A 25,875-nucleotide genomic window follows, 5' to 3' on the forward strand; every position below is an offset into this window, starting at 1 on the left:
GTGGCACATGGGCCCTAGAGCACAGGCTCAGTAGTTGTGGTGCACAGGTTTAGTTAATCCGTGGCATGTGGGATCTTCCCAGAGCAGGGATCAAACCCATGTCCCCTTCATTGGTAAGCAGATTCTTAACTACTGAACCACCAGGGAAGTCCCTGAATGAAATCTTTTTCCAACCCCTCACTTTCAATCTATGTGTGCCTTTTTCCCTAAAGTGGGTCTCTTGTAGGCAGCATATTGTAAGCTCTTGTCTTTCAAATCCAATCTGCCACTCTTTGTCTTTTGATTGGAACATTCAGTCCATCAACATTTAAGGTAATTGTTGATATATATGTATTTATTGCCATTTCAAACCTTGCTTTCTAGTTGATTCTTTATTTCTTCTGTGTTCCTTTCTTTTTTCTTTTTGTTTTTCTTTTTGTGGTTTGATGATTTCCTTTTATTTTATACTTGTATTCTCTTCTGTTAGGTTTTTGTGACTCTATTGTAAGTTTTTTATCTATTGTAAGTTTTTTATTTGTGGTTGCCCTGTTTTTCCAATTTGTTAACCCATTCCTATATCTGCTTGCTTTGGACTGATAGTGATATAGACTCAAACACGTTCTAAAAAAAAGGAAAAAGAGGGCTTCCCTGGTGGCACAGTGGTTAAGAATCTGCCTGCCAATGCAGGGAACATGGGTTCGAGCCCTGGTCTGGGAAGATCCCACATGCCACAGAACAACTAAGCCTGTGTGCCACAACTACTGAACCTGTGCTCTAGAGCCCACAAGCCACAACTACTGAGCCTGCATGCCTAAAGCCCATGCTCCGCAACAAGAGAAGCCACCACAATGAGAAGCTCATGCACTGCCGTGAAGAGTAGCCCCTGCTCGCTGCAACTAGAGAAAGCCTCTGCGCAGCAACGAAGACCCAACACAACCAAAAAAAGTAAAAATACATAAAATAAATAAATTTTTAAAAATAAAGAAAAAGAATATGGATTTTCTTACTCTCCTTCCCCACACTTTATGATTTTGATGTCCCTTTTTACATCTTCATGTTTATCCTTTTGCTGTTCCTTGTGTTTATCATTGCTTTCACAAATAGTTTTTTTTTTCTTTTTGATCTGTATACTGGGTAATTTAAGTGATTTACTTTCCAGCTGGATTTACTCCTTCCTATTTCTTCTTGCTTCTCTTCTATTTAGAGATGGCCTTTCAATATATCTTTTAGGATAGGTTTAGTATTGCTGTATTCTTTTAGTTTTTGCTTGTCTGAGAAATTCTTTATTTCTCCACCTATTCTAAATGGCAATCTTGCTGGATAGAGTATTCTAGGTGGAAGATTTTTCTCTTTTAAGACTTTGAATATATTTTGCAAAAGAAATCATTTATTGCAAGATTTTGTTTAAACAAATTAAAGGGGAGAAAAGAAATAATCATCTGGAGAGATTCCAAAACATGTATTTGATTAAATTCAACCCTGAATGGCCAAAACAATCCTGAAAAGGAACAAAGTTAGAGGACTCACACTTTCTGATTTCAAAACTTACTACAAAGCTACAGTAATCAAAAGAGTGTGGCAGGGGCATAAGACAGACACAGGGTGCTGTAGAATAAAACAGAAGAGACCAGATATAAACCCTCAAATATATGTCCAAATGATTTTTGACAAGGACGCCAAGAACATTCAATAGGGAAAGGACAGCCTTTTCAACAAATGGTACTGGGAAAATAAGACATCCTAATGCAAAAGAATGCAGGTGAATCTTGCCTTAAATAATATAGAAAAATCAACTCAAATGTATCAAAGAGATAAATATAAAAACTAAGACTATAAAACTCTTAGAGGAAACACAGGGGAAAATCTTCATTACATTGGATTTGGCACAATTTCTTGAATATGACACCAAAAGCATAGGCAACAAAAGAAAAAAACAAATAAACCAGCCTTCATTAAAACGAAAAACTTTTGTGCATCAAATGATACTATCAGGGACTTCCCTGGTGGCACAGTGGTTAAGAATCTGCCTGTGACATATGGTCACCTTATCTTTGATAAATGAGGCAAGAATATACAATGGAGAAAAGACAGCCTCTTCAATAAGTGGTGTTGGGAAAACCAGACAGTTACATGTAAAAGAATGAAATTAGAACACTCCCTAACACCATACCCAAAAATAAACTCAAAATGTATTAAAGACCTAAATGTAAGATCAGACACTGCCAAACTCTTAGAGGAAAACATAGGCAGAACACTCTGACATAAATCACAGCAAGATCCTTTTTGACCCACCTCCTAGAGAAATGGAAATAAAAATAAACAAATGGGACCTAATGAAACTTAAAAGCTTTTGCACAGCAAAGGAAACCATAAACAAGATGAAAAGACAACCTTCAGAATTGGAGAAAATATATGCAAATGAACCAACTGACAAAAGATTAATCTCCAAAATTTCCAAGCAGCTCATGCAGCTCAATATCAAAAAAACAAACAACCCAATCCAAAAATGGGCAGAAGACTTAAATAGACATTTCTCCAAAGAAGGTATACAGATTGCCAACAAACACATGAAAGGATGCTCAACATCATTAATCATTAAAAAAATGCAAATCAAAGCTATAATGTGGTATCACCTCACACCAGTCAGGATGGCCATCATCAAAAAATCTATGAACAATAAATGCTGGAGAGGGTGTGGAGAAAAGGGAACCCTCCTGCGCTCTTGGTGGGAATGTATATTGATACAGCCACTATGGAGAACAGTATAGAATTTCCTTAAAAAACTAAAAATAGAATTACCATATGACCCAGCAATCCTAAAACTGGGCATATACCCAGAGAAAACCATAATTCAAAAAGACACATGCACCCCAATGTTCATTGCAGCTCTATTTACAATAGCCAGGTCATGGAAGCAACCTAAATATCCATCGATGGATGAATGGATAATGAAGATGTGATACATATATACAATGGAATATTAATCAGCCATAAAAAGGAACAAAATTTGGTCATTTGTAGAGACGTGGATGGATCTAGAGACTGTCATACAGAGTGAAGTAAGTCAGAAAGAGAAGAACAAATATCGTGTATTAATGCATATATATGGAACCAAGAAAAATGGTACAGATGAACCGGTTTGCAGGGCAGAAATGGAGGCACAGTTGTAGAGAACAAACATATGGACACCAAGGGGAGAAAGTGGCAGGGGGTTGGGGGTGGGGGTGTGATGAATTGGGAGATTGAGATTGACATATATACACTAATATGTGTAAAATGGATAACTAATAAGAACCTGCTGTATAAAAAAATAAAATAAAATTCAAAAAAAAACCCAGTTAATTTTAGGTTGCATAACCACAATATGAAATTTAGGTTGTTTTACTACCATACAAAAGAAAGAAAAAAGGATATAGATAGTGAAAATTCCAATTCACATCACACACAAGATTTTTGCACTTTGCTCAGAAAAAAAATAAGTAGAGTAATAAAATAAAACTGGAACTCTTTGTATGGGGGAAGAAAGCCTTGCCACGCCTCTGAGAGGAAGAGGGCAGTTTCAGTAGAAGCACTTTCAGTCTATGAGAGAATGCCAAGAACATTGACTGCCTTGAGGTCTCCAGCACCATTCTCCACTGCTAAGAGCATGATCTGGCTGCTCCAGTCTCTCACGCTTGTCTCCTGCCTTGGCCCAGGTAAATGCTGAAGCGGACCCATGTAGTCATGAGTCACTCCTGGTTTTGTGCAGCTTGCTCAATCTAAATCACCTATTTATAGGTGTCTGTCTGTCTCTCTGCCAAGGGATCCGGTGGGGCTCACAGTGGTGCCTGATAAACTGCCATTGCCTCTCAACCTAAAAGCTTATGGCCTGAGATGGTTCAGAGTTAAGAGCTTCAACTGTGCTTTCATTTAAGTGAATTATCTGCTGGGGCATGGTAAATGTGCTTTTATGAGACAAGACTCTTTGGGTTTTATGACCAGCATGTTGTGATATAAAGAGACCTAAAGTTAAGAAAAGAGGCCTTCTTACTCACTGTGGTATCACAGGTAGGTTACACGTTCCTCCTGAGCCTCACGATCTTCATTGGAAATATTGAAACTCTATGGTTGGGCTTAGCTGAAATTTCTGAACCCAACTAAAACACTAGAAATAGTCCTCTCAGTTTTTGCTTACTGTGATAAAAAGCGTTCTCCAGCTTTCCTTTCCTTTGATGCAAATCAGGGGCTATCTAGTCCAGCAGCACCCAATTTGGCAGACAGAAAGGAATTATCTGATCCTGCCTGCTTCTCATTCCCTGCTGTCCATTCCATGGAAAGCATGAAGGTTCATGTCAGGTTTGGAGAACCACAAGTGGTCAGCTGGGGCCAAAGTATAGGATGGGGCAGAAGACAAAACAGGAAAGCTAGCCCAGAACTAGCCCAGGGTAGCAGATAAAAATAGTTAATATTCATTGAGGGCTCATACTGTTCCAGAAACTGGGTCAAATATTGTACATACATCATATACATAAGCCTTATGATAGTTCTATGAGTCTATACTATTATTATCCCCTTTTTGAATAACTTGCCCAAATTTCATTAGACAGTAGGTGGCAAGCTCTTGCAATATTTTTGAGGAACAGTGACAGTTGAATAAACACGGTAGCAGCACAAGAGGAAGAAGGACAGAAGCAAAAATCATCATAGATGTAGAATTAACTAGATTAACTGGCAATGGGAATTAGGGGGGAAGAGAATTCACTGTCATCCAATAAATATTCATTGAGCACCTACTGGATGCCTGGCACTGTTCTAGTTCCTGGGGATACACCATGAACAAAGGAGGCAAAAATTCCTGCTCTCGTGGAGTTAACTTTTTAGCGGGGGAGACAAACTATAAACAAGATAAATAAGTGAAATAGTATATTTGATAGTGATAAATGATAAGAAGGAAATAAATCAAGCAGGGAAAGGAGATATGAAATATTGGGGGGGGTGAAATTTCAGAGTAGCCAAAGAAGGTTACAAAGTTGCGGGGATGAGGGAGCAGCCATGAAGAGAAGGTGATTTCTATTTTGGAGCTACTAATTTTAAGATGTTAGTGTGATATCCATGAGAAGATTTCCTGAAAGCAGCTGGAAATTTAGGACTGGAGGTAGAGCTGAGGCTGGAAGCTTAGAAGTCACAGCATAGAAGTAATAAATGAAGTTAAGGAGAAAAGTGTAAGGACAGAAACTTGGGAAATAAGTATAAGATGTAGAAAGAGGGAGAATTTACTTACACATTCAAGAGCCACTCCCCAGCATGGGAGCAGAGACCCGTGTCTTTGCCTACTTGCAAAATTGAACCCATCTCTAGAATTAAATGTTCTGAACGTCCTCAGGTTAAAATTCCCCTGCTTCTCCTCATTCCCATCAATACTTCTCATAGGGCCCTATGAAATATACACTATCCTCACTTTAAGGAAGAGTAAAGAAGGCATACAACACTTAAGTAACTTGCTTAATGTCACACTGTTATGGGGGAAGTGGGGATGGTGCAGAAAAGAAACATACTTGAATGTGTTTTGCAGGTGTTCTGAAGCCCAGGAGGAAAGCAGTGATTTCCAGGGTTAGAAATCAGGGAACCTGGCTCCAGAGTCTGTATTCATAACCACTTTACTCTGCTAGTTAGTTTATACACAGTTATATATTCACATAAATGTATATATAATTATAAACTGTGATACTAGGAAGAAAATAAGCAGGGTATTGATGCCGAAAACTTGGCTTCTGTACACTGGTGCTGAATTGAATCTCAGAGACAGAGTTTTAGGTGAAATAGAAAAGTGTAGCTTTATTGCTTTGCCAGACAAGGGAGACACAGCAGGCTCCTGTCCTCAAAAACTGTGTGTCCCAACCTGGGACCATTTGGTGAGGAGTTTTTTGGGGGTTTTTTTTTGTGGTATGCGGGCCTCTCACTGCTGTGGCCTCTCCCGCCGTGGAGCACAGGCTCCTGACGCGCAGGCCCAGCAGCCATGGCCCACGGGCCCAGCCGCTCCGCGGCATGTGGGACCCTCCCGGACTGGGGCACAAACCCGTGTCCCCTGCATCGGCAGGCGGACTCCCAACCACTGCACCACCAGGGAAGCCCTGGTGAGGAGTTTTATAACAACGGTTCAAGGTTGGGGTTGCTGATAAGATTAGGGTGTGTGCAGGACCTGCACTCCTTCAATTTGGTCTCAGGTAATCTGATGAGTTTCTATGGTTCCTTTAATCTGGCCTCAGGTGGTCTTCTTGAAGAGCTTCTCTGGTTCCTTAATCTGGAATGAAGAATGCTGATATATTCCATTTTGGGGGTTTTAGTTCTGTAGAAGAGCTCAAAGATATTGCTGTTTAACCCTTGAGGCGGAACCAGGACTCTGCCCCAAGGTTGCACTATTGTTTCTTGGCTGCTCCTCTCTCGTCTCTGGATCCCCTCTCTTCCTTGATTAGCAACTATTCTAATCCGCCCTTAGGAACTCAGGGAAGGTCACGGAGGCTGGAGTCTATTCCCTACAAACAAGAAATGGGGGACATAAAGCCTTCCATGCCCAGGAGTCCCCACAGTGTCCTTCTTGGTTTCAGTACCATTGCAGAGAAAAACAAGAGGATCTCCTTTGGATGAGGTGATGTGGAATGGATTTTCTGGAAAGTAGCATCTCCTCTGATATTTAAGGAGTGTGAGAAGTCAAACAGGGGAGGAGTCTAATGAAGAAGCATTCAAAGCAGTGGGAATTACATGTGCGAAGGCCCTGGTGCAGGGAAGAGTTTGGAGTGATTAAGGAAGGGAAAGAAAACTACTGTGACAAGAGTATGGCACAAATAAAATCAATCTTGAAAACAAGCATGAAGGAAGATGACTCATGCCAGCCTACATTCTTTCAAGGGGCTGGACACCATAACTTGCTCCTTTTAAGAAATGTATCTGAAAAGATAAACCATGTTAAGAAATAATCCCAATTGGTATAACTGAAATCAGACATTATCATGCCCTGGAGAAAATGAATCTCATTTGCTTCCCCGTTTTATTCTTTATAGGTGGGAACTTACTTATCAAATGTCAATATGCATACAAATTATTAGGAAATCTTATTATAATGCTGATTCTGGAATGGAGACTAAGATTCTGCATTTATAACAAGCTCCCAGGCAACCCCAATGCTGCTTCATGAACCACACTCATGAGACTTTAGTCACAGTGGGGTTGGAGGGATGGAGAAATAAGAACAAATTCTTCAAGTGTGTTTGCAGGAAGCAGATACAGGTATTCTGATGCTGAAGAGAGAACAGTGGTAGGAAATATATGTACAGCCAATACACATGGGCCAACCAAATGATTCTGACGTTTTGAGTCAAAAACTTACAGGCTCTTCTGCTAAGAGATTGTAATCCGATGACTCCCCTTCCCCTGAGCAGCATTATCTACTTCTTACTAACCATCCACACCTTCAAATGTTTATTGTTGCTCACCACAGGCAGAGAGTTGTTTATATTTTGTCACTATCCTCAAAGACAACTGTGTCTTTCCACCTCTCAGAATCTGTGGTCTGTGCCCACTGGACTACCAGCCTTCCACACCTCCCAATTTTCAGTCTCCCACTACAGATCTAGCCTCAGTTGTGTCTCCATGTGCACACAAAATTTTTGTCTTTCTTTTTTTTCATTAAGGTGAAATTCACAAAACAAAATAATAATATTAAAATGTACAATTCAGTGACATTTAGTAAATTCACAATGTTGGGCAACCACCACTTCTATTGCTCCAAAACATTTAGTCACCCCAAATGGAAACCTTGTACCCATTAAACAATCACTTCTCATTTCTCCTTCCCCCTATCCCTCTTCAAACACCAATCTGCTTTCTGGCTCAATGGGTTTACCTATTCTGAATATTTCCTATAAATGAAGTCATGCAACATGTGACTTTTTATGTCTGACTTCTTTCACTTAGTACAATGTTTTCAATGTTTATTCATATTGTATCATGTATCAGTACTTTGTTCCTCTTTATTGCTGAATAATATTCCATTGTATGTGTGTACCATATTTATTTATCCACTCATCTACAGATGGACATTTGTGTTGTTTCCACCTTTTGGCTTTTGCAAATAGTTCTATTATGAAGACTTTTGGACAAGTATTGTTTTCAATTCTTCTGGGTATATAACCAGGAATGAAATTGCTGGATCATATGGTAATGTTGTACTTAGTTTTTTGAGGGATCACTAAATAGTTTTTTCCACAGTGGCTGTACCAGTTTACAATCCCACCAGCAATGTATAAGGGTTCTAATTTCTCCACATCCTTACCAAAACTTATTTTCCAATTATTTACTATTATTATTGTTGTTATCATTATTAATCACCATCTTAATACATGTAAAGTGTATTGTGGTTTTGATTTGCATTTCCCTAACAACAAATGATATTGAGCATCTTTTCATGTGCTTATTGGCCATTTGTATATTTTCTTTGGAGAAATGTCTATTCAAGTCCTTTGTCCGTTTTTGATTGGATTATTTGTCTTTCTTTTTTTTGAGCTATAAGATCTGTTTAACTACGTTGAATACTAGACCCTTATCAGATACATGATTTAAAAATATTTTCTCCTATTCTGTAAGTTTTATTTTCATTACCTGATAATGTCCTTTGATGCACAAAAGTTTTTAATTTTGATGAAGTCTAATTTATCTATTTTTTCTGCTCCTGCTCACACTTTTGTTGTGATATCTAAGAATTCATTGCCAAATCCAAGATCATGTAAATTTACACCTATGTTTTCTTCTAAGAGTTTCATAATGTTTTGCTTTCATATTTAGTTATTGAAACATTTTGAGTTGATTTTTGTATAGGTGTGAGGGAGGTGTTCAACTTCATTCTTTTGTTTATAGACATCCGGTTGTCCCAGCACTATTTGTTGAAGCAAACATTCTTTCCCCATTGAAAGATCTTGGCATTCTTGTCAAAAATTAATTGTCCATAAATGTATGGGTTTATTTATGAACTCTCAATTCAATTCCATATAGACATCTATATGTCTATCCTGATACCAGCAATGCACTGGCATGTGATTAATGTAGCTGTGAAAATTTCTAAATTGGGAAGTGCGAGTTCTTCAATTTGTTTTTATTTTTCAATATAGTTTTGGCTATTTGGGGTCTCTTACAATTCCATATGAATTTGAAGAATGGCTTTTCTATTTATGAAAAAGAAAGTCACAAAAGTCGTTGGAATTTTGATAGAGATTGAACTGAATCTGTAACTTGCTTTGGGTAGTATTGCCAAATACTTAATCTTAAATCCTACAATCCATGAACATAGGATGTCTTTCCATTTATTTAGGTGCTCTTTAATTTCTTTCAAAACGTTTCATAGTTTTCAGCATATAAGTCTTGAATCTCCTTGGCTAAATTATTCATAGATATTTAATTATTTTAGATGTTATTATGTACGGAATTGTTCTCCTAATTTCCTTTTCAGATTGTTCATTGCTAGTGTTTAAAAATACAATGTGTAAAAAATTAATTAATTAATTAAAATAATAAAAATACAATGTGTATTTGTAAAATACAAATTTAAACTATACAATTGTAAATTTACAATTGTAAAAATACGTGTTGTAATTGTAAAGTTTTGTAAATTGATCTTCTATGCTACAACTTTGCTTAATTCATTTATTAGCTCTGATAGATTTTTTGTGGATTCTTTTTTTTCTATATATACTTTTTGTTTTATATTGAAGTGTAGCTGATTAACAGTGTTGTGATAGGTTCAGGTGCACAGCAAAGGGACTCAGTCAGCCATACATATACATGTAACCATTCTCACCCAAACTTCCCTCCCATCCAGGCTGCCACATAACATTGAGCAGAGTTCCCTGTGTAATACAGTAGGTCCTTGTTGGTTATCCATTTTTAATATAGCAGTGTGAACATGTCAGTCCCAAACTCCCTGACTATCCCTTCCCCTGATCCTTCCCCCCAGTAACCATAAGTTCATTTTCTAAGTCTGTGAGTCTGTTTCTGTTTTGTAAATAAGTCCATTTGTATCATTTCTGTTTAGATTCTGCATATAAGGGATATCATACCATATTTTTCTTCCTCTGTCTGACTTACTTCACTCTGTATGACATTCTCTAGGTCCATCTATTTTGCTGCAAATGGCATTATTTCATTCTTTTTAATGGCTGAGTAATATTCCATCGTATATATATACCACATCTTCTTTATCCATTGCTCTGTTGATGGACATTTAGGTTGCTTCCATGTCTTAGCTATTGTAAACAGTGCCTCAATGAACATTGGGGTACATGTATCCTTTCAGACCATGTTTTTCTCTGGATATATCCCCAGGAGTGGGATTGCAGAGTCATATGGTAGCTGTATTTTTAGTTTTTTAAGGAACTTCCATACTGTTCTTCACAGTGGCTGTACCAGTTTACATTCCCACCAACAGTGTAAGAGGGTTCCCTTCTCTACACACCCTCTCCAGCATTTATTGTTTGTGGATTTTTTGATGATAGCCATTTTGACTGGTGTGAGGTGATGCCTTGTAGTTTTGATTTGCATTTCTCTAATAATTAGCAATGTTGAGCATCGTTTCATGTGCCTGTTGGCCATCTGTATGTCTTCTTTGGAGAAATGTCTATTTAGGTCTTCTGCACATTTTTTTAAATTGGGTTGTTTGTTTTGATGATATTAAGCCTTGTGAGCTGTTTGTAAATTTTGGAGACTAATCCCTTGTTGGTCACATCATTTGTAAATATTTTCTCCCAATATGTGGGTTGTATTTTCATTTTGTTTATGGTTCCCTTTTCTGTGCAAAATCTTTTAAGTTTAATTAGGTCCCATTCATTTATTTTTGTTTTTATTTCCATTATTCTGAGAGATGGATCAAAAAAGATATTGCTGTGATTTATGTCAGAGAGTGTTCTGCCTATGTTTTCCTCTAGGAGTTTTATAGGTTAGGTCTTTAATCCATTTTGAGTTTATTTTTGTGTATGGTGTTAAAGAATTATCTGATTTCATTTTTTCACATGTAGCTGTCCAGTTTTCCCAACACCGTTTGTTGAAGAAACCATCTTTCCACCATTGTGTAGTTTTGCCTCCTTTGTCATAGATTAATTGACCATAGGTGTGTGGGTTTATTTCTGGGCTTTCCATCCTGTTCCATTGATCTATATTTCTATTTTTGTGCCAGCAGCATACTCTTTTGATGACTGTAGCTTTGTAGTATAGTCTGAAGTCAAGGAGCCTGATTCTTCCAGCTCTAGTTTTCTTTCTCAAGATTGTTTTGGATATTTGGGGTCTTTTGTGTTTCCATACAAATTAAGATTTTCTTTGTTCCAGTTCTGTGAAACTTGCCATTGGTAATTTGATAGGAATTGCATTGAATCTGTAGATTGCCTTGGGTAGTATTGTCATTTTAACAGTACTGATTCCTCCAATCCAAGAACATGGTATATCTTTCCATCTGTTTGTGTCATCTTCGATTTCTTTCATCAGTATCTTACAGTTTTCAAAGTACAGGTCTTTTCTCTCCTTAGGTAGATATATTCCTAGGTATTTTATTCTTTTTCATGTGATGGTAAATGGGATTGTTTCTTAGATTTCTCTTTCTGAATTTCATTGTTAGTATATAGAAATGCAGCAGGTTTCTGTGTATTAATTTTACATTGTGCAACTTTACGGAATTCATTGATTATCTCTAGTAGTTTTCTGGTAACATATTTACGATTCTCTATGTATAGTATCATGTCATCTGCAAACAGAGACAGTTTCACTTCTTCTTTGCCAATTTGGATTAGTTTTATTTCTTTTTCTTCTCTGATTGCCATGGCTAGGACTTCCAAGACTATGCTGAATGAAAGTGGTGAGAGTGGACATCCTTGTCTTTTTCCTGATCTTAGAGGAAATGCTTTCAGCTTTTCACCAGTGAGTATGATGTTAGCTATAGTTTTGTCATATATGGCCTTTATTATGTTGCGGTATGTTCCCTCTTTGCCTACTTTCTGGGAAGTTTTTATCATAAACGGGTGCTGAATTTGTCAAAATATTTTTCTGCATCTATTGAGATGATCACATGGTGTTTTTCTTCAATTTGTTGATGTGGTGTATCACACTGGTTGATTTGGGGTTATTGAAAAATCCTTGCACTCCTGGGATAAATCCCACTTGATCATGGTGTATGATCCTTTTAATGTACTGTTGGATTCAAATTGCTAGTATTTTATTGAGGATTTTTGAGTCTATGTTCATCAGTGATATTGGCCTGTAATTTTCCTTTTTTGTGGTATCTTTTTCTTGTGTCAGGGTGATGGTGGCCTCATAGAATGAGTTTGGGAATTTTCCTTCCTCTGCAATTTTTCACAACAGTTTCAGAAGGATAGGTGTGAGCTCTTCCCTCAATGTTTGATTGAATTCGCCTGTGAAGCCATCAGGTCCTGGACTTTTGCTCTTTGGGAGTTTTTAAATCACAGTTTCCATTTCAGTACTTGTGATTGGTCTGTTCATATTTTCTATTTCTTCCTGGTTCATTCTTGGATGACGGTTCCTTTCTAAGAATTTGTCCATTTCTTCCAGGTTGTCCATTTTGGTGGCATACAGTTGCTTGCAGTAGTCTCTTATGATCCTTTGTATTTCTGTGGTGTCATTTGTAACTCCTCCTTTTTCATTTCAAATATTATTGTTTTGAATCCTCTCCCTTTTCTCTTGATGAGCCTGGCTAAATGTTTATCAATTTTGTTTATCTTTTCAAGGAACCAGCTTTTAGTTTCATTGATCTTTGCTACTGTTTTCATTGTCTCTGTTTGTTTATTTCTGCTCTGATCTTTATGATTTCTTTCCTCTTTGGGGTTTTTTTTGTTGTTGTTGTTCTTCTTCTTCTTTCTCTAATAGCTTTAGGTGTAAGGTTAGGTTGCTCATTTGAGATTTTTATTGTTTCCTAAGGTAAGATTGTATTGCTATAAACTCCCCTTTTAGAACAGCTTTTGAGGTATCCCATAGGTTTTGAATCATTGTGCTTTCATTTTCATTTGTCTCTAGGTATTTTTTAATTTCCTCTTTAATTTCTTTAACGATCCATTTGTTCTTTTTTTTTTTTTTTCGGTACACGGGCCTCTCACTGTTGTGGCCTCTCCTGTTGCAGAGCACAGGCTCCAGACTTGCAGGCTCAGCAGCCATGGCTCATGGACCTAGCTGCTCCACGGCATGTGGGATCTTCCTGGACCGGGGCATGAACCCATGTCCCCTGCAACGGCAGGCAGACTCTCAACCACTGCACCACCAAGGAAGCCCCCATTTGTTCTTTAGTAGCATATTTTTTAGCCTCCACATATTTGTGTTTTTTATAGTTTTTTTCCTGTGGTTTATTTTAAATCTCATAACATTGTGATCAGAAAAGATGCTTGATATGATTTCAATATTCTTAAATTTACTGAGGCTTGCCTTGTGGCCCAGCATGTGGTCAATCCTGGAGAAGGTTCCATGTACACTTGAGAAGAATATGTATTCTGCTGCTTTTGGATGGAATGCTCTATAAATATAAATTAAGTCCATTTGGTCTAATGTGTCATTTAAGGCCTGTATTTCCTTATTGATTTTCTGTCTGGATGATCTGTCCATTGATGAAAGTGGGGTGTTAAAGTCCCCCATTATTATCGTGTTACTGTTGATTTCTCCCTTTATGGCTGTTAGTACTTGCCTTATATATTGAGGTGCTCCTATGTTGGGTGCATATATATTTACAATTGTTATATCTTCTTCTTGGACTGATCCCTTGATCATTGTGTAGTGTCCTTCTTTATCTCTTATAACAGTCTTTATTTTAAAGTCTATTTTGTCTGATATGAGTATTGCTACTCCAGCTTTATTTTGGTTTCCATTTGCATTGAATACCTTCTTCCATCCCCTCACTTTCAGTCTGTATGTGTCCCTAGGTCTGAGGTGGGTCCCTTGTAGACAGCATATATACAAGTCTTGTTTTTGTATCCATTCAGCCAGTCTATGTCTTTTGGTTGGCATATTTAATCCATTTACATTTAAGATAATTATCAATATGTGCATTCGTGGGCTTCCCTGGTGGTGCAGTGGTTGAGAGTCCTCCTGCCAATGCAGGGGACACGGGTTCATGCCCCGGTCCGGGAAGATCCCACATGCCGCAGAGCGGCTGGGCCCGTGAGCCATGGCCACTGAGCCTGCACGTCTGGAGACTGTGCTCTGCAGCGGGAGAGGCCACGACAGTGAGTGGTTTGTGTACCACAAAGAAAAAAAAAATATATATATATATATATGTGCATTCGTATTGCCATTTTCTTAGTTGTTTTGGGTTTGTTTTTGTTGGTCTTTTTTCTTCCCTTCCTCTTTTGCTCTTTTCTCTTGTGATTTGATGACTGTCTTTAGTGTTGTGTTTGGGTTGCTTTTTCTTTTGTGTGTGGGTATCAGTTGCAGTTTTTGGGTTTGCTGTTCCCATGAGGTTTTGATATATCAGTCTATATATGTGCAAGTTTATTTTGTGGTTATTGGTTTTGTTTGTTTGTTTTAAGTTGCTAGTCTCTTTCCTGCATAGAGGAGTTTCTTTAACATTTGTTGCAGGGCTGGTCTGGTGGTGCTGAATTCTCTTAGCTTTTGCTTGTCTGTAATGGTTTTGACTTCTTGTCCAAATCTGAATGAGAGTCTTGCTGGGTAGAGTATTCTTGGTTGTAGGTTCTTCCCTTCCATCATTTTAAATATATCATGCCAGAGAGATCTTCAAGGTGGTGGAGGAGTAAGACGTGGAGATCACCTTCCTCCCCACAAATACATCAGAAATACATCTATATGTGGAACAACTCCTACAGAACACCTACTGACACTGGCAGAAGACCTTAGACTTCCCAAAAGGCAAGAAACTCCCCACGTACCTGGGTAGGGCAAAAGAAAAAAGAAAAAACAGAGATAAAAGAATAGGGAAGGGACCTGCACCTCTGGGAGGGAGCTGTGAAGGAGGAAAAGTTTCCACACACTAGGAAGCTCCTTCACTGGTGGAGATGGGGGATGGGCGGGGGGGGGGTGGAAGCTTCAGAGCCATGGAGGAGAGCACAGCAACAGGGGTGCAGAGGGCAAAGTGGAGAGATTCCCACACAGAGAATCGGTGCCAACCAGCACTCACCAGCCTGACAGGCTTGTCTGCTTACCAGCCGGGGTGGGTGGAGGCTGGGAGCTGAGGCTCGGGCTTTGGAGGTCGGGTCCCAGGGAGAGGACTGGGGTTGGCTGCATGAACACAGCCTGAAGGGAGCTAGTGCTCCACAGCTAGCAGGGAAGGAGTCCGGGAAAATGTCTGGACCTGACTAAGAGGTAAGAGACCATTGTTTAGGGGTGCATGAGGACAGGGGATTCACAGCACCCCCTAAATAAGCTCCAGAGACAGGTGCGAGCTATCAACACAGACACCAGAGACAGGCATGAGATGCTAAGGCTGCTGCTGCAGCCACCAAGAAGCCTGTGTGCAAGCAGGTCACTATCCACACCTCCCCTCCCTGGAGTCTGTGCAGCCCGCCAGGCCAGGGTCCCGTGATCCAGGGACAACTTCCCCAGAAGAACACACGGTGCGCCTCAGGCTGCTGCAACGTCACGCTGGCCTCTGCCGCCGCAGGCTCACCTGGCATTCCGTACCCTCCCTCCCCCTGCCCTGGGTGAGTCAGAGCCCCCTAATCAGCGGCTCCTTTAACCCCGTCCTCTCCGAGCGAAGAACAGACGCCCTCAGGTGACCTACACACAGAGGCGGGGCCAAATCCAAAGCTGAACCCCAGGAGCTGTGCGAACAAAGAAGAGAAAGGGAAATTTCTTCCAGCCGCCTCAGGAGCAGTGGATTATATCTCCACAGTCAACTTGATGTACCCTGCATCTGTGGAATACCTGAATAGACAACAAATCATCCCAAAATTGAGGCGGTGGATTTGGGGAGCAACTGTAGACTTGGGGTTTGCTTTCTGCATCTAATTTGATCCTGGCTTTGTGTTTATCTTAGTTTAGTATTTAGAGTTTATTATCATTGGAAGATTTGTTTATTGATTTGGTTGCTCTCTTCCTCCTTTTATAGATAGATAGATAGATAGATAGATAGATAGATAGATAGATAGATTTTTTCCTTTTTCTCTTTTTGTGAATGTGTATGTGTATGTTTCTTTGTGTGACTTCGTCTGTATAGTTTTGCTTTTACCATTTGTCCTAGGGTTCTGTCTGTCCGTTATTTTGTTGTTGTTTTTTTAGTATAGTTTTTTAACACTTGTTATCATTGGTGGATTTGTTTTTTGTTTTTGTTGCTCTCTTCTTTCTTTCTTCTTTTTTTATTATTTTTTATTTTTAATAATTATTTTTAATTTTAATATCTTTTCTTTTCTTTTTTTTCTTTTTTCTTTTTCTTTTTTTTTTTTTTTTTCCCTTTTCTTCTGAGCCATGTGGCTGGCAGGGTCTTGGTGCTCCATCCGTATGTCAGGCCTGTGCCTCTGAGGTGGGAGAACTGAGTTCAGGACATTGGTCCACCAGAGATCTCCCAGCTCCATGTAATATCAAACGGCAAAAGCTCTCCCAGAGATCTCCATCTCAACACTAAGACCCAGCTCCACTCAATGATGAGCAAGATACAGTGCTGGACACCCTATGCCAAACAACTACCAAGACAGGAACACAACCCCATCCATTAGCAGAGAGGCTGCCTAAAATCATAATAAGGTCACAGGCACCCCAAAACACAGCACCAGAAAGACTAGATCCAGCCTCATCCACCAGAACACAAGCACTAGTCCCCTCCACCAGGAAGCCTACACAACCCACTGAACCAACCTTAGCCACTGGGCCACTGGGGGCAGACACCAAAAACAACGGGAACTACGGACTTGCAGCCTGTGAAAAGGAGACCCCAAACACAGTAAGTGAAGCAAAATGAGAAGACAAAGAAACACACAGCAGATGAAGGAGCAAGGTAAAAACCACCAGACCAAACAAGTGAAGAGGAAATAGGCAGTCTACCTGAAAAAGAATTCAGAATAATGATAGTTCTTCTGCCTCAGTTATTCTGCTATTGATTCCTTCTAGTATAGTTTACACTTCAGTTGTTATATTGTTCATCTCTGTTCTTTAGTTCTTCTTGGTCTTTGTTAAACATTTCTTGCATCTTCTCAATCTTTGCCTCCATTCTTTTTCCAGGATCCTTGATCATCTTCATTATCATTATTCTGAATTCTTTTTCTGGGAGGTTGCCTAGCTCCACTTCATTTTGTTGTTTTTCTGGGGTTTTATCTTGTTCCTTCATCTGGGACATAGTCCTCTGCCTTTTCATTTTGTCTATCTTTCTGTGACTATGGTTTTTGTTCTGCAGGCTGTAGGTTTGCTTCTTGCTTCTGCTGTCTGCCTTCTGATGGATGAGACTACCCAAGAGGCTTATGCAAGCTTCCTGATAGGAGGGACTGGAGGTGGGTAGAACTGGGTCTTGCTCTGGTGGGCAGAGCCTGTGCTCAGTAAAACTTTAATCCACTTGTCTGCTGTTGGGTGGGGCTGTGCTCCCTCCCTGTTGTTTGGCCTGAGGTGACCCAGCACTGGAGCCTACAGGCTATATGGTGGGGCTAGTGGCAGCCTCTGGGAGGGCTCACGCCAGTGGGTACTTCCCAGAACTGCTGCTGCCAGTGACCTTGTCCCTGTAGTGAGCCACAGCTGCCCACTGTCTCTGCAGGAGACCCTCCAACACTAGCAGGTAGGTTTGGTTCAGTCTCCTATGGGGTCACTGCTCCTTTAGCCAGGTCCTCATGCACACAAGACTTTGTGTGTGACCTCCAAGAGTGGAGTCTCTGTTTCCCCCAGTCCTTTGGAAGTCCTGAAATCAAATCCCACTGATCTTCAAAGTCAGATTGCCTGGGGATTCCTAGTCCCATTGCCAGACCCCCAGGCTCGGAAGCCTGACATCGGGCTCAAAACCTTCTCTCCAGTGGGAGAACTTTTGTGGTATAATTGTTCTCCAGTTTGTGTATCGCCCACCTAGCAGGTATGGGATTTGATTTTATCGTGATTGTGTCCCTCCCACTGTCTCAGTGCAGCTTCTCCTTTGTCTTTGGATGTAGGGTATCTTTTTTGGTGGGTTCCAGCATCCTCCTGTCAATGCTGTTCAGCAGTTAGTTGTGATTTCAGTGCTCTTGCAAGAGGAGGTGAGCCCATGTCCTTCTACTCCACCATTTTGCACCAATCTATTTTTGTGGACTCTTTAGGATTTTCTATCTATAAGATTACATCACCTGTGAATAGGAATAGTTTCACTTTTTCCTTTCCAATTAAGATACCTTTTATTCTTTTTCTTGTCTAATTGCTGTAACTAGAACTTCCAGTACAATGTTAAATAGAAGTGATGAAAGTAGGTATTGTTATCTTGTTCCTGGCCTTATGTGGAAGGCTTTCAGTCTTTCATTCTTTTTTTAAAAAATCTATTTATTTATTTATTTATTTTTGGCTGCATTGGGTCTTTGTTGTTGTGGGTGGGCTTTCTCTAGTTGCAGTGAGCTGGGGTTACTGTTCATTGCAGTAGGCAGGCTTCTCATTGCAGTGGCTTCTCTTGTTGTGGAGCACGGGCTCTAGGCATGCAGGCTTCAGTAGTTGTGGCACACGGGCTCAGTAGTTGTGGCTCACGGGCTCTAGAGCACAGGCTCAGTAGTTGTGGTGCACAGGCTTTGTTGTTCCACGGCATGTGGGATCTTCTGAGATCAGGGATCGAACCCGTGTCCCCTGCATTGGCAGGTGGATTCTTAACCACTGCACCACCAGGGAAGTCCCTTCCATTCTTGAATAGAATGTTAGATGTGGGTTTCTCAAATGCCCTTTATCAAGGTGAGGAATTTCCCTTCTATTTTTAGATTCTTATGTGTGAAACAGTGTTGGATTTTGTTAAATGTTTTTTTCTGTATTAATTGAGATGATCATGTGTCTTTTTTCCTTAATTATATTAATGTAGCGTATTGCATTGATTGATTTTCATATGTTGAATCACTCTTACATTCCTGAAATAAATTCCAATTAGTCTTGGTGTATAATCCTTTTAATATGCAGCTGGATTCAGTTTGTTAATATTTTGTTGAGGGTTTTTACATCAATGCTTATAAGGGATAATGGTCCATAGTTTGTGTGTGCATGCGTGTGTGTGTGTGTGTGTGTGTGTGTGTGTGTGTGTATGATATCTTTGGCTTTGGTAAAGGTAATGCCGGCCTCATAGGATGAATTAGAAAGTGTTTTCTCCTCTTCTTTTTTGGGGAAGTGTTTGAGAAATATTGACATTAATTATTCTTTAAATATTTGGTAGAATTCACCAGTGAAGCCATCTGGTCCTGGACTTTTCTTTGCCAGAAGGTTTTTGATTACTGATTCAATCTCTTTACTTGTTAAAGGTCCTCTTAGATTTTCTATTTCTTCTTAAGTCAGTCTTGGCAATCTGTTTGTTTATAGAAATTTGTCTATTTCATCTAGGCTATCTAATTTGTTACCATACAGTTATTCATATTATTCTCTTATAATCGTTTTTATTTCTATAAGGTCTGCAGTAATGTCCACTCTTCCATTTCTAATTTTAGTAATTTGAGCCTTCTCTATTGTTCTCTCAATTAATCTAGCTAAAATTATGTCAATCTTCCTGATCTTTTCAAAGAACAAATTTTCCCTCTGAGCACTGTGTTCGCTGCACCCTGTAAGTTTTGGTGTGTTGTATTTTCATTTTCACTTGTCTTACTCAAGATCCTGCCTTATATATCTCTTCCCTTCTCTATTAAATCGCTTGAGAAATCAGCCCCTACCCTCCTTCTGAACTTGTTTCATGCTGAGCTGGAACAACCCACTATATCTCTTTTTCCTATAGATAGGCCTAAGCCAGTCCTAGGCCTAAGCCATTCCCCTAGGTTAGATATCCCAAAGTTTCTCTGACTTTTCTCTTTTTCAGAATCAGTTCAGCCTTACCTGCTTTCTTTATTCCTTTGCATTTCTCAAAAATACTACATGTTTCTTAATATATTCAAAAAAAATCATTCAGATAATCATTCAAGACACTTTACATTCTGATCTCAACCTATTTAGTATTCCAAGTTCCCTGGGCCAGATTCTGGGGGCATAAAGAGCTGACTGATACATTACTCATGTTTCCAGAGTGAGTGAAACATGTAAACAAACATACTTCAAATTTCTGCTGACTGAACATCCACACCAGGGGATGGACCTCAGCACCACCCCCATGCTCCAGGTGGCTCCCAGTGACTTATAAGGGATGCTTCCCATAGGCCCCCAAAGCAGCCTTCTGTTAAGGTCATGAGGCATCCTCCCAATTCTTAGTCTCTTCTGGTTCTAGTCCTCCAAATCTGCAGCCAGCTGAACCACTTACAGAAGACCTCAATGCTCTGCAGAGAACGTGGATATCCATGCCAAGGATGCTGACCCAGGACATTCCCAAAGCATCAGTGCTGATCCCAGGCAGAGTAGAGAAAAAGGCCTTCTTGTGCCTTCTGGGCCACACCACGTCATCTGGGTCCCAAAGCAGCTCTCCTAGAGTCCAAAGTCTTTCAGAGGAGCCTTTGAACTTTTTCAGTAACTTCTTACCTTCACCTTCCTTAAGCACAGTGGCTCTTATCTTTTTTTTTTTCTTAGACTTGCAGGGAATTACTTCTACCAACCCCTTCTCCTCCTTCTATAACTTCTCCTCTTCTCCAACCACAAACTCCTGTCTCCTCCCCTGTACCAATGCAAACCCCATAAATATAAGCAAAGGCAAACAGATATTTGAACTTATCCTTGAAGGATAAATAGGAGCTCACCAGATGGGAAAATGTGAGCAAGGTATTTCAGGCAAAGGGAACAATGGAGCAAAGAAAGAGCCGGGCATTCTTGAAATAATCAAGCAATGGAGAACTTCTTGTTTTTATTCAAAACCCAACTACAATGTTACCTTCTCTGCAAAGTGTTCCCTGACAACCCCCAACCCTTTCTACCCCATCATTTTCACTATTTGTGCTCCTATAGAGCAGTTATCTCTATCAATTCAACATTTATTGAGCTCAAAATTGTGCTAAATGCTAGGAATACAGAGATAATAAGCATAATCCCTACCCTCAAGATTATGAAAAATAGAGGAAAAGAACATTTTAACTATATCTAAGAGAAAGAAACCCTCGATATTGAGTGTGCAGGGTGCAATTAGTGGTGTGAGGGCAATGCAGAAGAAAACCCTATCCTAGGTCAACGCCTAACTCACCACACCATAGCTACATGTTTACCTGTCAGACTCCTCTACCACACGGTGAGTCCAGAGAACAGATAATGTCTTATTCATTTCTATATTCAGTCTTCAGTCCAGAAACTGGTACATAAAATGAATCTGATAAGTATGGTCTGAATGCCATGATTTCTAAGGCTTTTACCCACTGAATTGGCATAAAGCTGAGCAAACAGTACAATGAATGGCCTGTTAAATAAATGAATGATTTCAATCTATAACAACAAAGGAAACTTAAAGGTCTGTGCTAGAGAAGGAAGAACAGTTCTTGGAGAGTCTTTGGGCCACAGGGTATGCCGAGACCCGTTACAAAGAGAAACTGGTCCTAAACATCCTGGGCAGAGAACCTGCAAAACAAGGGATGGAGCTGTGCTCATTCACTCAGCAGTATTCATTGGGTGCCTACTCTGTGCCAAGCACTGTTCAAGAATGTCCAGCACCGTGAACAAGACAGAAAAAATCCTTGCTTTCATGGAGCTTACATTCTTATAGAAGGGGAAAAGAACAAAAAAACAAATATGCAAATTACAGAGTATGGTAGAAAGTAAGTATTACAGAGAAAAACAAATTCAAAGACAATGAGTACACAGGAGTGAGGGCTTGTGGTGAGGAAAGCGTGGTCACAGAAGGCCTCCTTGAGAGGAGATGTTTGCATTAAAGACCTTACGGAGACAAAAGAGTGAGCCATGTGGACACCTGGGGGAAGAGTATTCTAGGCAGAGGGAATTACAAGTGTACAACTCTGGCCTGTTCAAGGCATAACCAGGCCAGCATAGTGTGAGCAAAGGGAATAAGGGGGAGAGTTATAGGAAATTAGGCTAAAAAGAGAAAAATGACCAGATCATTCTGGCCCTCATAGGCCATTGTAATTGCTTTGTTTTGTTTTTTCTTGTTGTTTTAACCTCTTTCACTGAAATATAGTATACAAAGAGAAAATTACAAATCCTAAGTGTCAGCTCAAGGAATAATCATAAAATGAATAAATCTGTGTATCCAGACACAGGTTAAGGAATGGCACATTACCAGCAGCCCAGAAAACCCCCTCTATGCTCCCTCCTATTTGCTATCCCTCCCTCCTCCTCAAAGGTAACCCTATCCTGACTTCTAAAATAATAGATATGTTTTGCCTGTTTTTTAACTTTAAATAAATGTAAGCATGCCACTGTATTCTATTTGTATTTGTATTTTCTTTTTTCACTCAAGATTTTGCTTGTGATATTCACCCATGTGATTCTGAGAGGGAAGAATGGTCAAATGACAAACAACAGCATGTTAAAGTGCTGATGGGAAAGATGTAGTAAAGAGGGGGAATTGATGGCAGTGTTCATGTGATGGGCATGCATGTGACAATTTGAGAAAAAGAGAGGAAGTGTGAGGTTACCCAGGAGCTGAGTACAAAGATCCTAAGAGACATTTCCTCCCCTACTCAGATCCTCTCCTGAGAATTAAGAGATCTTGAGAAGGTTGAGGTTGTGGTAATGGTTACCTATTCATTGATTCACTCAAACATTTCCATATCCTACTTTGTGTTAGGCACAGTGCTGAGATATAAAGATAATTAAGACATGGTCAGCTGGACAAACAAGTAAACAGAGGGCCAAAAAATGGTATGATAAATGCTAGGAATTTGGCAAAGGATGGTAAAGAAACATCTTCTTTAAGAATGACTGTGACTATTTCACCTTTTTTGCTTGAACATTAATGGCTCTGAGAGAGGCTCATGAGAGTATAGTCACTGTATGTTACTTTGAGGTTAAATGTATTATTTTTATGCTTATCAGTTTTTATCTCCTCAACTACTAGACAATAATCTTTTGGGAGAATAAAAGATATCTTCTGGTATCATGGAAAGAGCACAAAGTAGTTAGAGTCAAAGGAGTTGGGTCTGAATCCTGACTCTGTTATTCCTTAGCTAGGTAACCCTGGGAAAACTAGGTAACCTCTCTGTGCCTCAGATCCTTTCTATAAATGGAGATGGTAATATTCATCCTACTGCCTCACAGAATTGTTGTCAGCGTCGAATGAAATAATGTATAAGAACTGTAAATTCCTATTACTAGTCCTCTAAATCTCACAAGCCTACTATGCTGAACACAGTAAGTATTTAATAAATGTCAAGCTTTGATTATATTTCATCAGTAAAGACTTGTGGGTTTTGAAGTCTGTGCCAGAGAGTTGATATAGTTGTCCCTCTCTATCTCATGCCCAGATAACTCAGAAGCTGGGATCAGATAGTGTGGCCATGACTCAGGAGTGACCAGCTAGTGTGGGAGGGTAGACTTGCCAGGATCATCTGGACCAACTACTCATTAAACAAGAGTGCCAGACATTTTGCTGGGGTGGAGCCTCTGTGATTGCCCATTTCAACACTCCTCCTAACCGTTTCCCTTTTCATCATATTTCTGGACTTCAGTATCAGAGAGCTCTAACTGACTGGCAGAGGATGGAGAAAGGGTGTGGGGAGCAGGGGGAGGGCAGGAGAGTTATAGCAGTTTCCTTTCTGTGTTCACAGGGAACACAGTTTCACAAACCAGCTCAACCCCATTGATTGTGAACGGGGTCCTGGGGGAGTCTGTAACACTTACCCTGAAGTTTCCTGTGGAAGAGAAGATCATGTCCATCACCTGGCTACATGATGGAAAATCTGCCGTCTTCATAGAGCCAAATGAAGCGCTAAACAGGGTGACTGACCCAAAGCGGAAAAATCGATTGAATGTCACCGAGTCCTATTCCTTGCAGCTCAGCAACCTGACGATGGCAGACTCAGGACATTACAAAGCCCAGATAACCACACTGACCTCTTTACTGTTTACCAGTTATGATCTGAGGATCTTCAGTGAGTCAAATCATGGGGTTTAATTGTGTATGGACTGAAAAATAGTACATATTTCAATTCTATGTGACTGCAAGTGTGCACTATAGCTTAGTGGTAAAAAACATGGCATTTGGAGCTAGACTGAGGTCCAGCAACAAAACTATTCAATGGCATTGCACAACAGTTAGTGACAGAGCTAAGATTAGAACCTAAATCTTGTGACTTCTAGACCCTGTATTAGGCTCCATTACACTTGTTGAGACAAGTTTCTTCTGCCACTATCTAGAAGACCAAGCACAACTTCTTCTGCAACAACCACACTCCTGAGGCTGAATGCCAATGGATTCTCAGGGCCTATTGGAGTGCCTCTCCTTCAAAGGCACATACACAGAGAGATGTGTAAGCTACACCAACATGTTTTACAATTGTGCAAAGGTATTTTAAGATATAAATTATATAGGTTTTCTTTTAAAAAACACTGGCCAATTGTTCTGTATGTACTAGGCTAGGGATGGCAAAGATTTGATCTTATGGGCCAATATCAATTAATTGGGAGTAACTGTCTAGGGCTCAGTGTTAAGAAAGATATCAGAGTCATGTTGTTTATTCACTGAGTCAACAATATTTGTTAACCAGGGATAATATACGAGACACTGTTTTAGGCCCTTGAAATACATCAGTGAACAAAACAAAGGTCCCTGCCCTCATGGAACTGACATTCTGGGTAGGGAATATGGGAGCAATAATAAACAGTACACATAATATATAAACAAATGACACAGTAAGCTGCGAGTGCTATGGAGAAAGAGAGATTAGAACAGAATAAGGAGCATCAGAAGTGCCAGAAAGCAGTGGTCAGTTTTAAATGGAGTGATCATAATAGGCCTCATTGAGAAGATGACATTAGAGCCAAGACATGTTGGAGGTAAAAGAGTGAGCCATGCAGATATCTGGATGAAGAGCCATCCTGCACAAGCACTCCCTGTGTCTGGCAGCTCAAGGAATATAAAGAAGGTCAAACATCAAGGAGCAGAGTAAGAGAGAGCAATAGGAAATGAGGTCAGTAAGGAAGTAGGGGGCCATATCTTCTAAGGCTATGAGAGCCATCACAAGGACTTTGGCTTCTATTTTGGGGGAATGGACAACAATTGGAGGGTTTTGCAGAGAAGTAATATAATTTAACTTACTTATTTAAAGGATCTCTTTGGACAAGGGCGGAAGCCACTGAACCAATTAGGAAGCCATTGCAACTATCTAAGCAAGAGGTAATACTGGCTTGGACCAGAGTGGTAGCAGTGGAGGTAGTGAGAAGTGGTTGGATTCTGGATATATTTTAGAAGTAAAGCCACCAGGATTTTGTGATGTGGGAGTATGAGAGGAAAAGATGAGTCAGGTATGACTCCAGGGCTTTTGGCTTGGTTGACTGGGAGGATGCAGTTGTTGTCAACTAAGATGGGGAAAGTTGCAGATTGAGAAGGTTTTGGAGAGAAAAACAGGAGTCTTTTTGAACATGTTGAGTTGGAGATACACATATCCAGGTGGAAATGTCAAGTCAGTAGTTATATATTCATCAAGTGGAGAAAGATATCAAGATAGATTTTTGAGGTCAGCAACAGACATTGGCTGAAGGAGATGTAATATTCATGCCAAATATTTGCCATTTCTGTGCTACATGCTGTCTCATTTAATCCTCATAATTACCTAAGAAGTAAGTATTATTGCCCAGTTTTATAGATGAGGAAACTTAGGCATGAAGAGACTAAAATTTGTCCATGTAGCCAGTAAATGACAAAGCCGTGATTCTAACCTAGGT

At 39.8% G+C, this 25,875-nt stretch overlaps 2 protein-coding genes across 6 annotated transcripts in view; both read left to right on the plus strand.

Annotated features, from left to right (window-relative positions):
* Positions 1 to 23,826, plus strand: part of CD84 (CD84 molecule) — a 74,436-nt gene extending 50,610 nt beyond the window's left edge. The window contains exon 9 of the transcript XR_003794362.1: positions 23,760 to 23,826. The gene's annotated coding sequence lies outside the window, so the exon portion shown is untranslated. The remainder of the gene's footprint in view (positions 1 to 23,759) is intronic.
* SLAMF6 (SLAM family member 6) overlaps positions 3,270 to 25,875 on the plus strand; it is a 29,212-nt gene continuing 6,606 nt past the window's right edge. For 4 of the 5 annotated variants that reach the window (XR_003794363.1, XM_029227849.1, XM_029227850.1 and 1 more), the window contains exons 1-2: positions 3,270 to 3,674; positions 23,760 to 24,083. Coding sequence is in view for 4 of the 5 variants with exons in the window: in XM_029227849.1 (XP_029083682.1) it covers positions 3,569 to 3,674; positions 23,760 to 24,083 (430 nt within the window). In the remaining variant the exon portion in view is untranslated. Of the gene's footprint in view, positions 3,675 to 17,340; positions 17,427 to 23,759; positions 24,084 to 25,875 lie in introns of those variants that run through there. The other variant, XM_029227851.1, reaches the window with a different exon arrangement.

The sequence above is a fragment of the Monodon monoceros genome, unplaced genomic scaffold, assembly GCF_005190385.1.
Source record: "Monodon monoceros isolate NGI ecotype Baffin Bay Population unplaced genomic scaffold, NGI_Narwhal_1 Super_Scaffold_18, whole genome shotgun sequence".
Taxonomy (NCBI): domain Eukaryota; kingdom Metazoa; phylum Chordata; class Mammalia; order Artiodactyla; family Monodontidae; genus Monodon; species Monodon monoceros.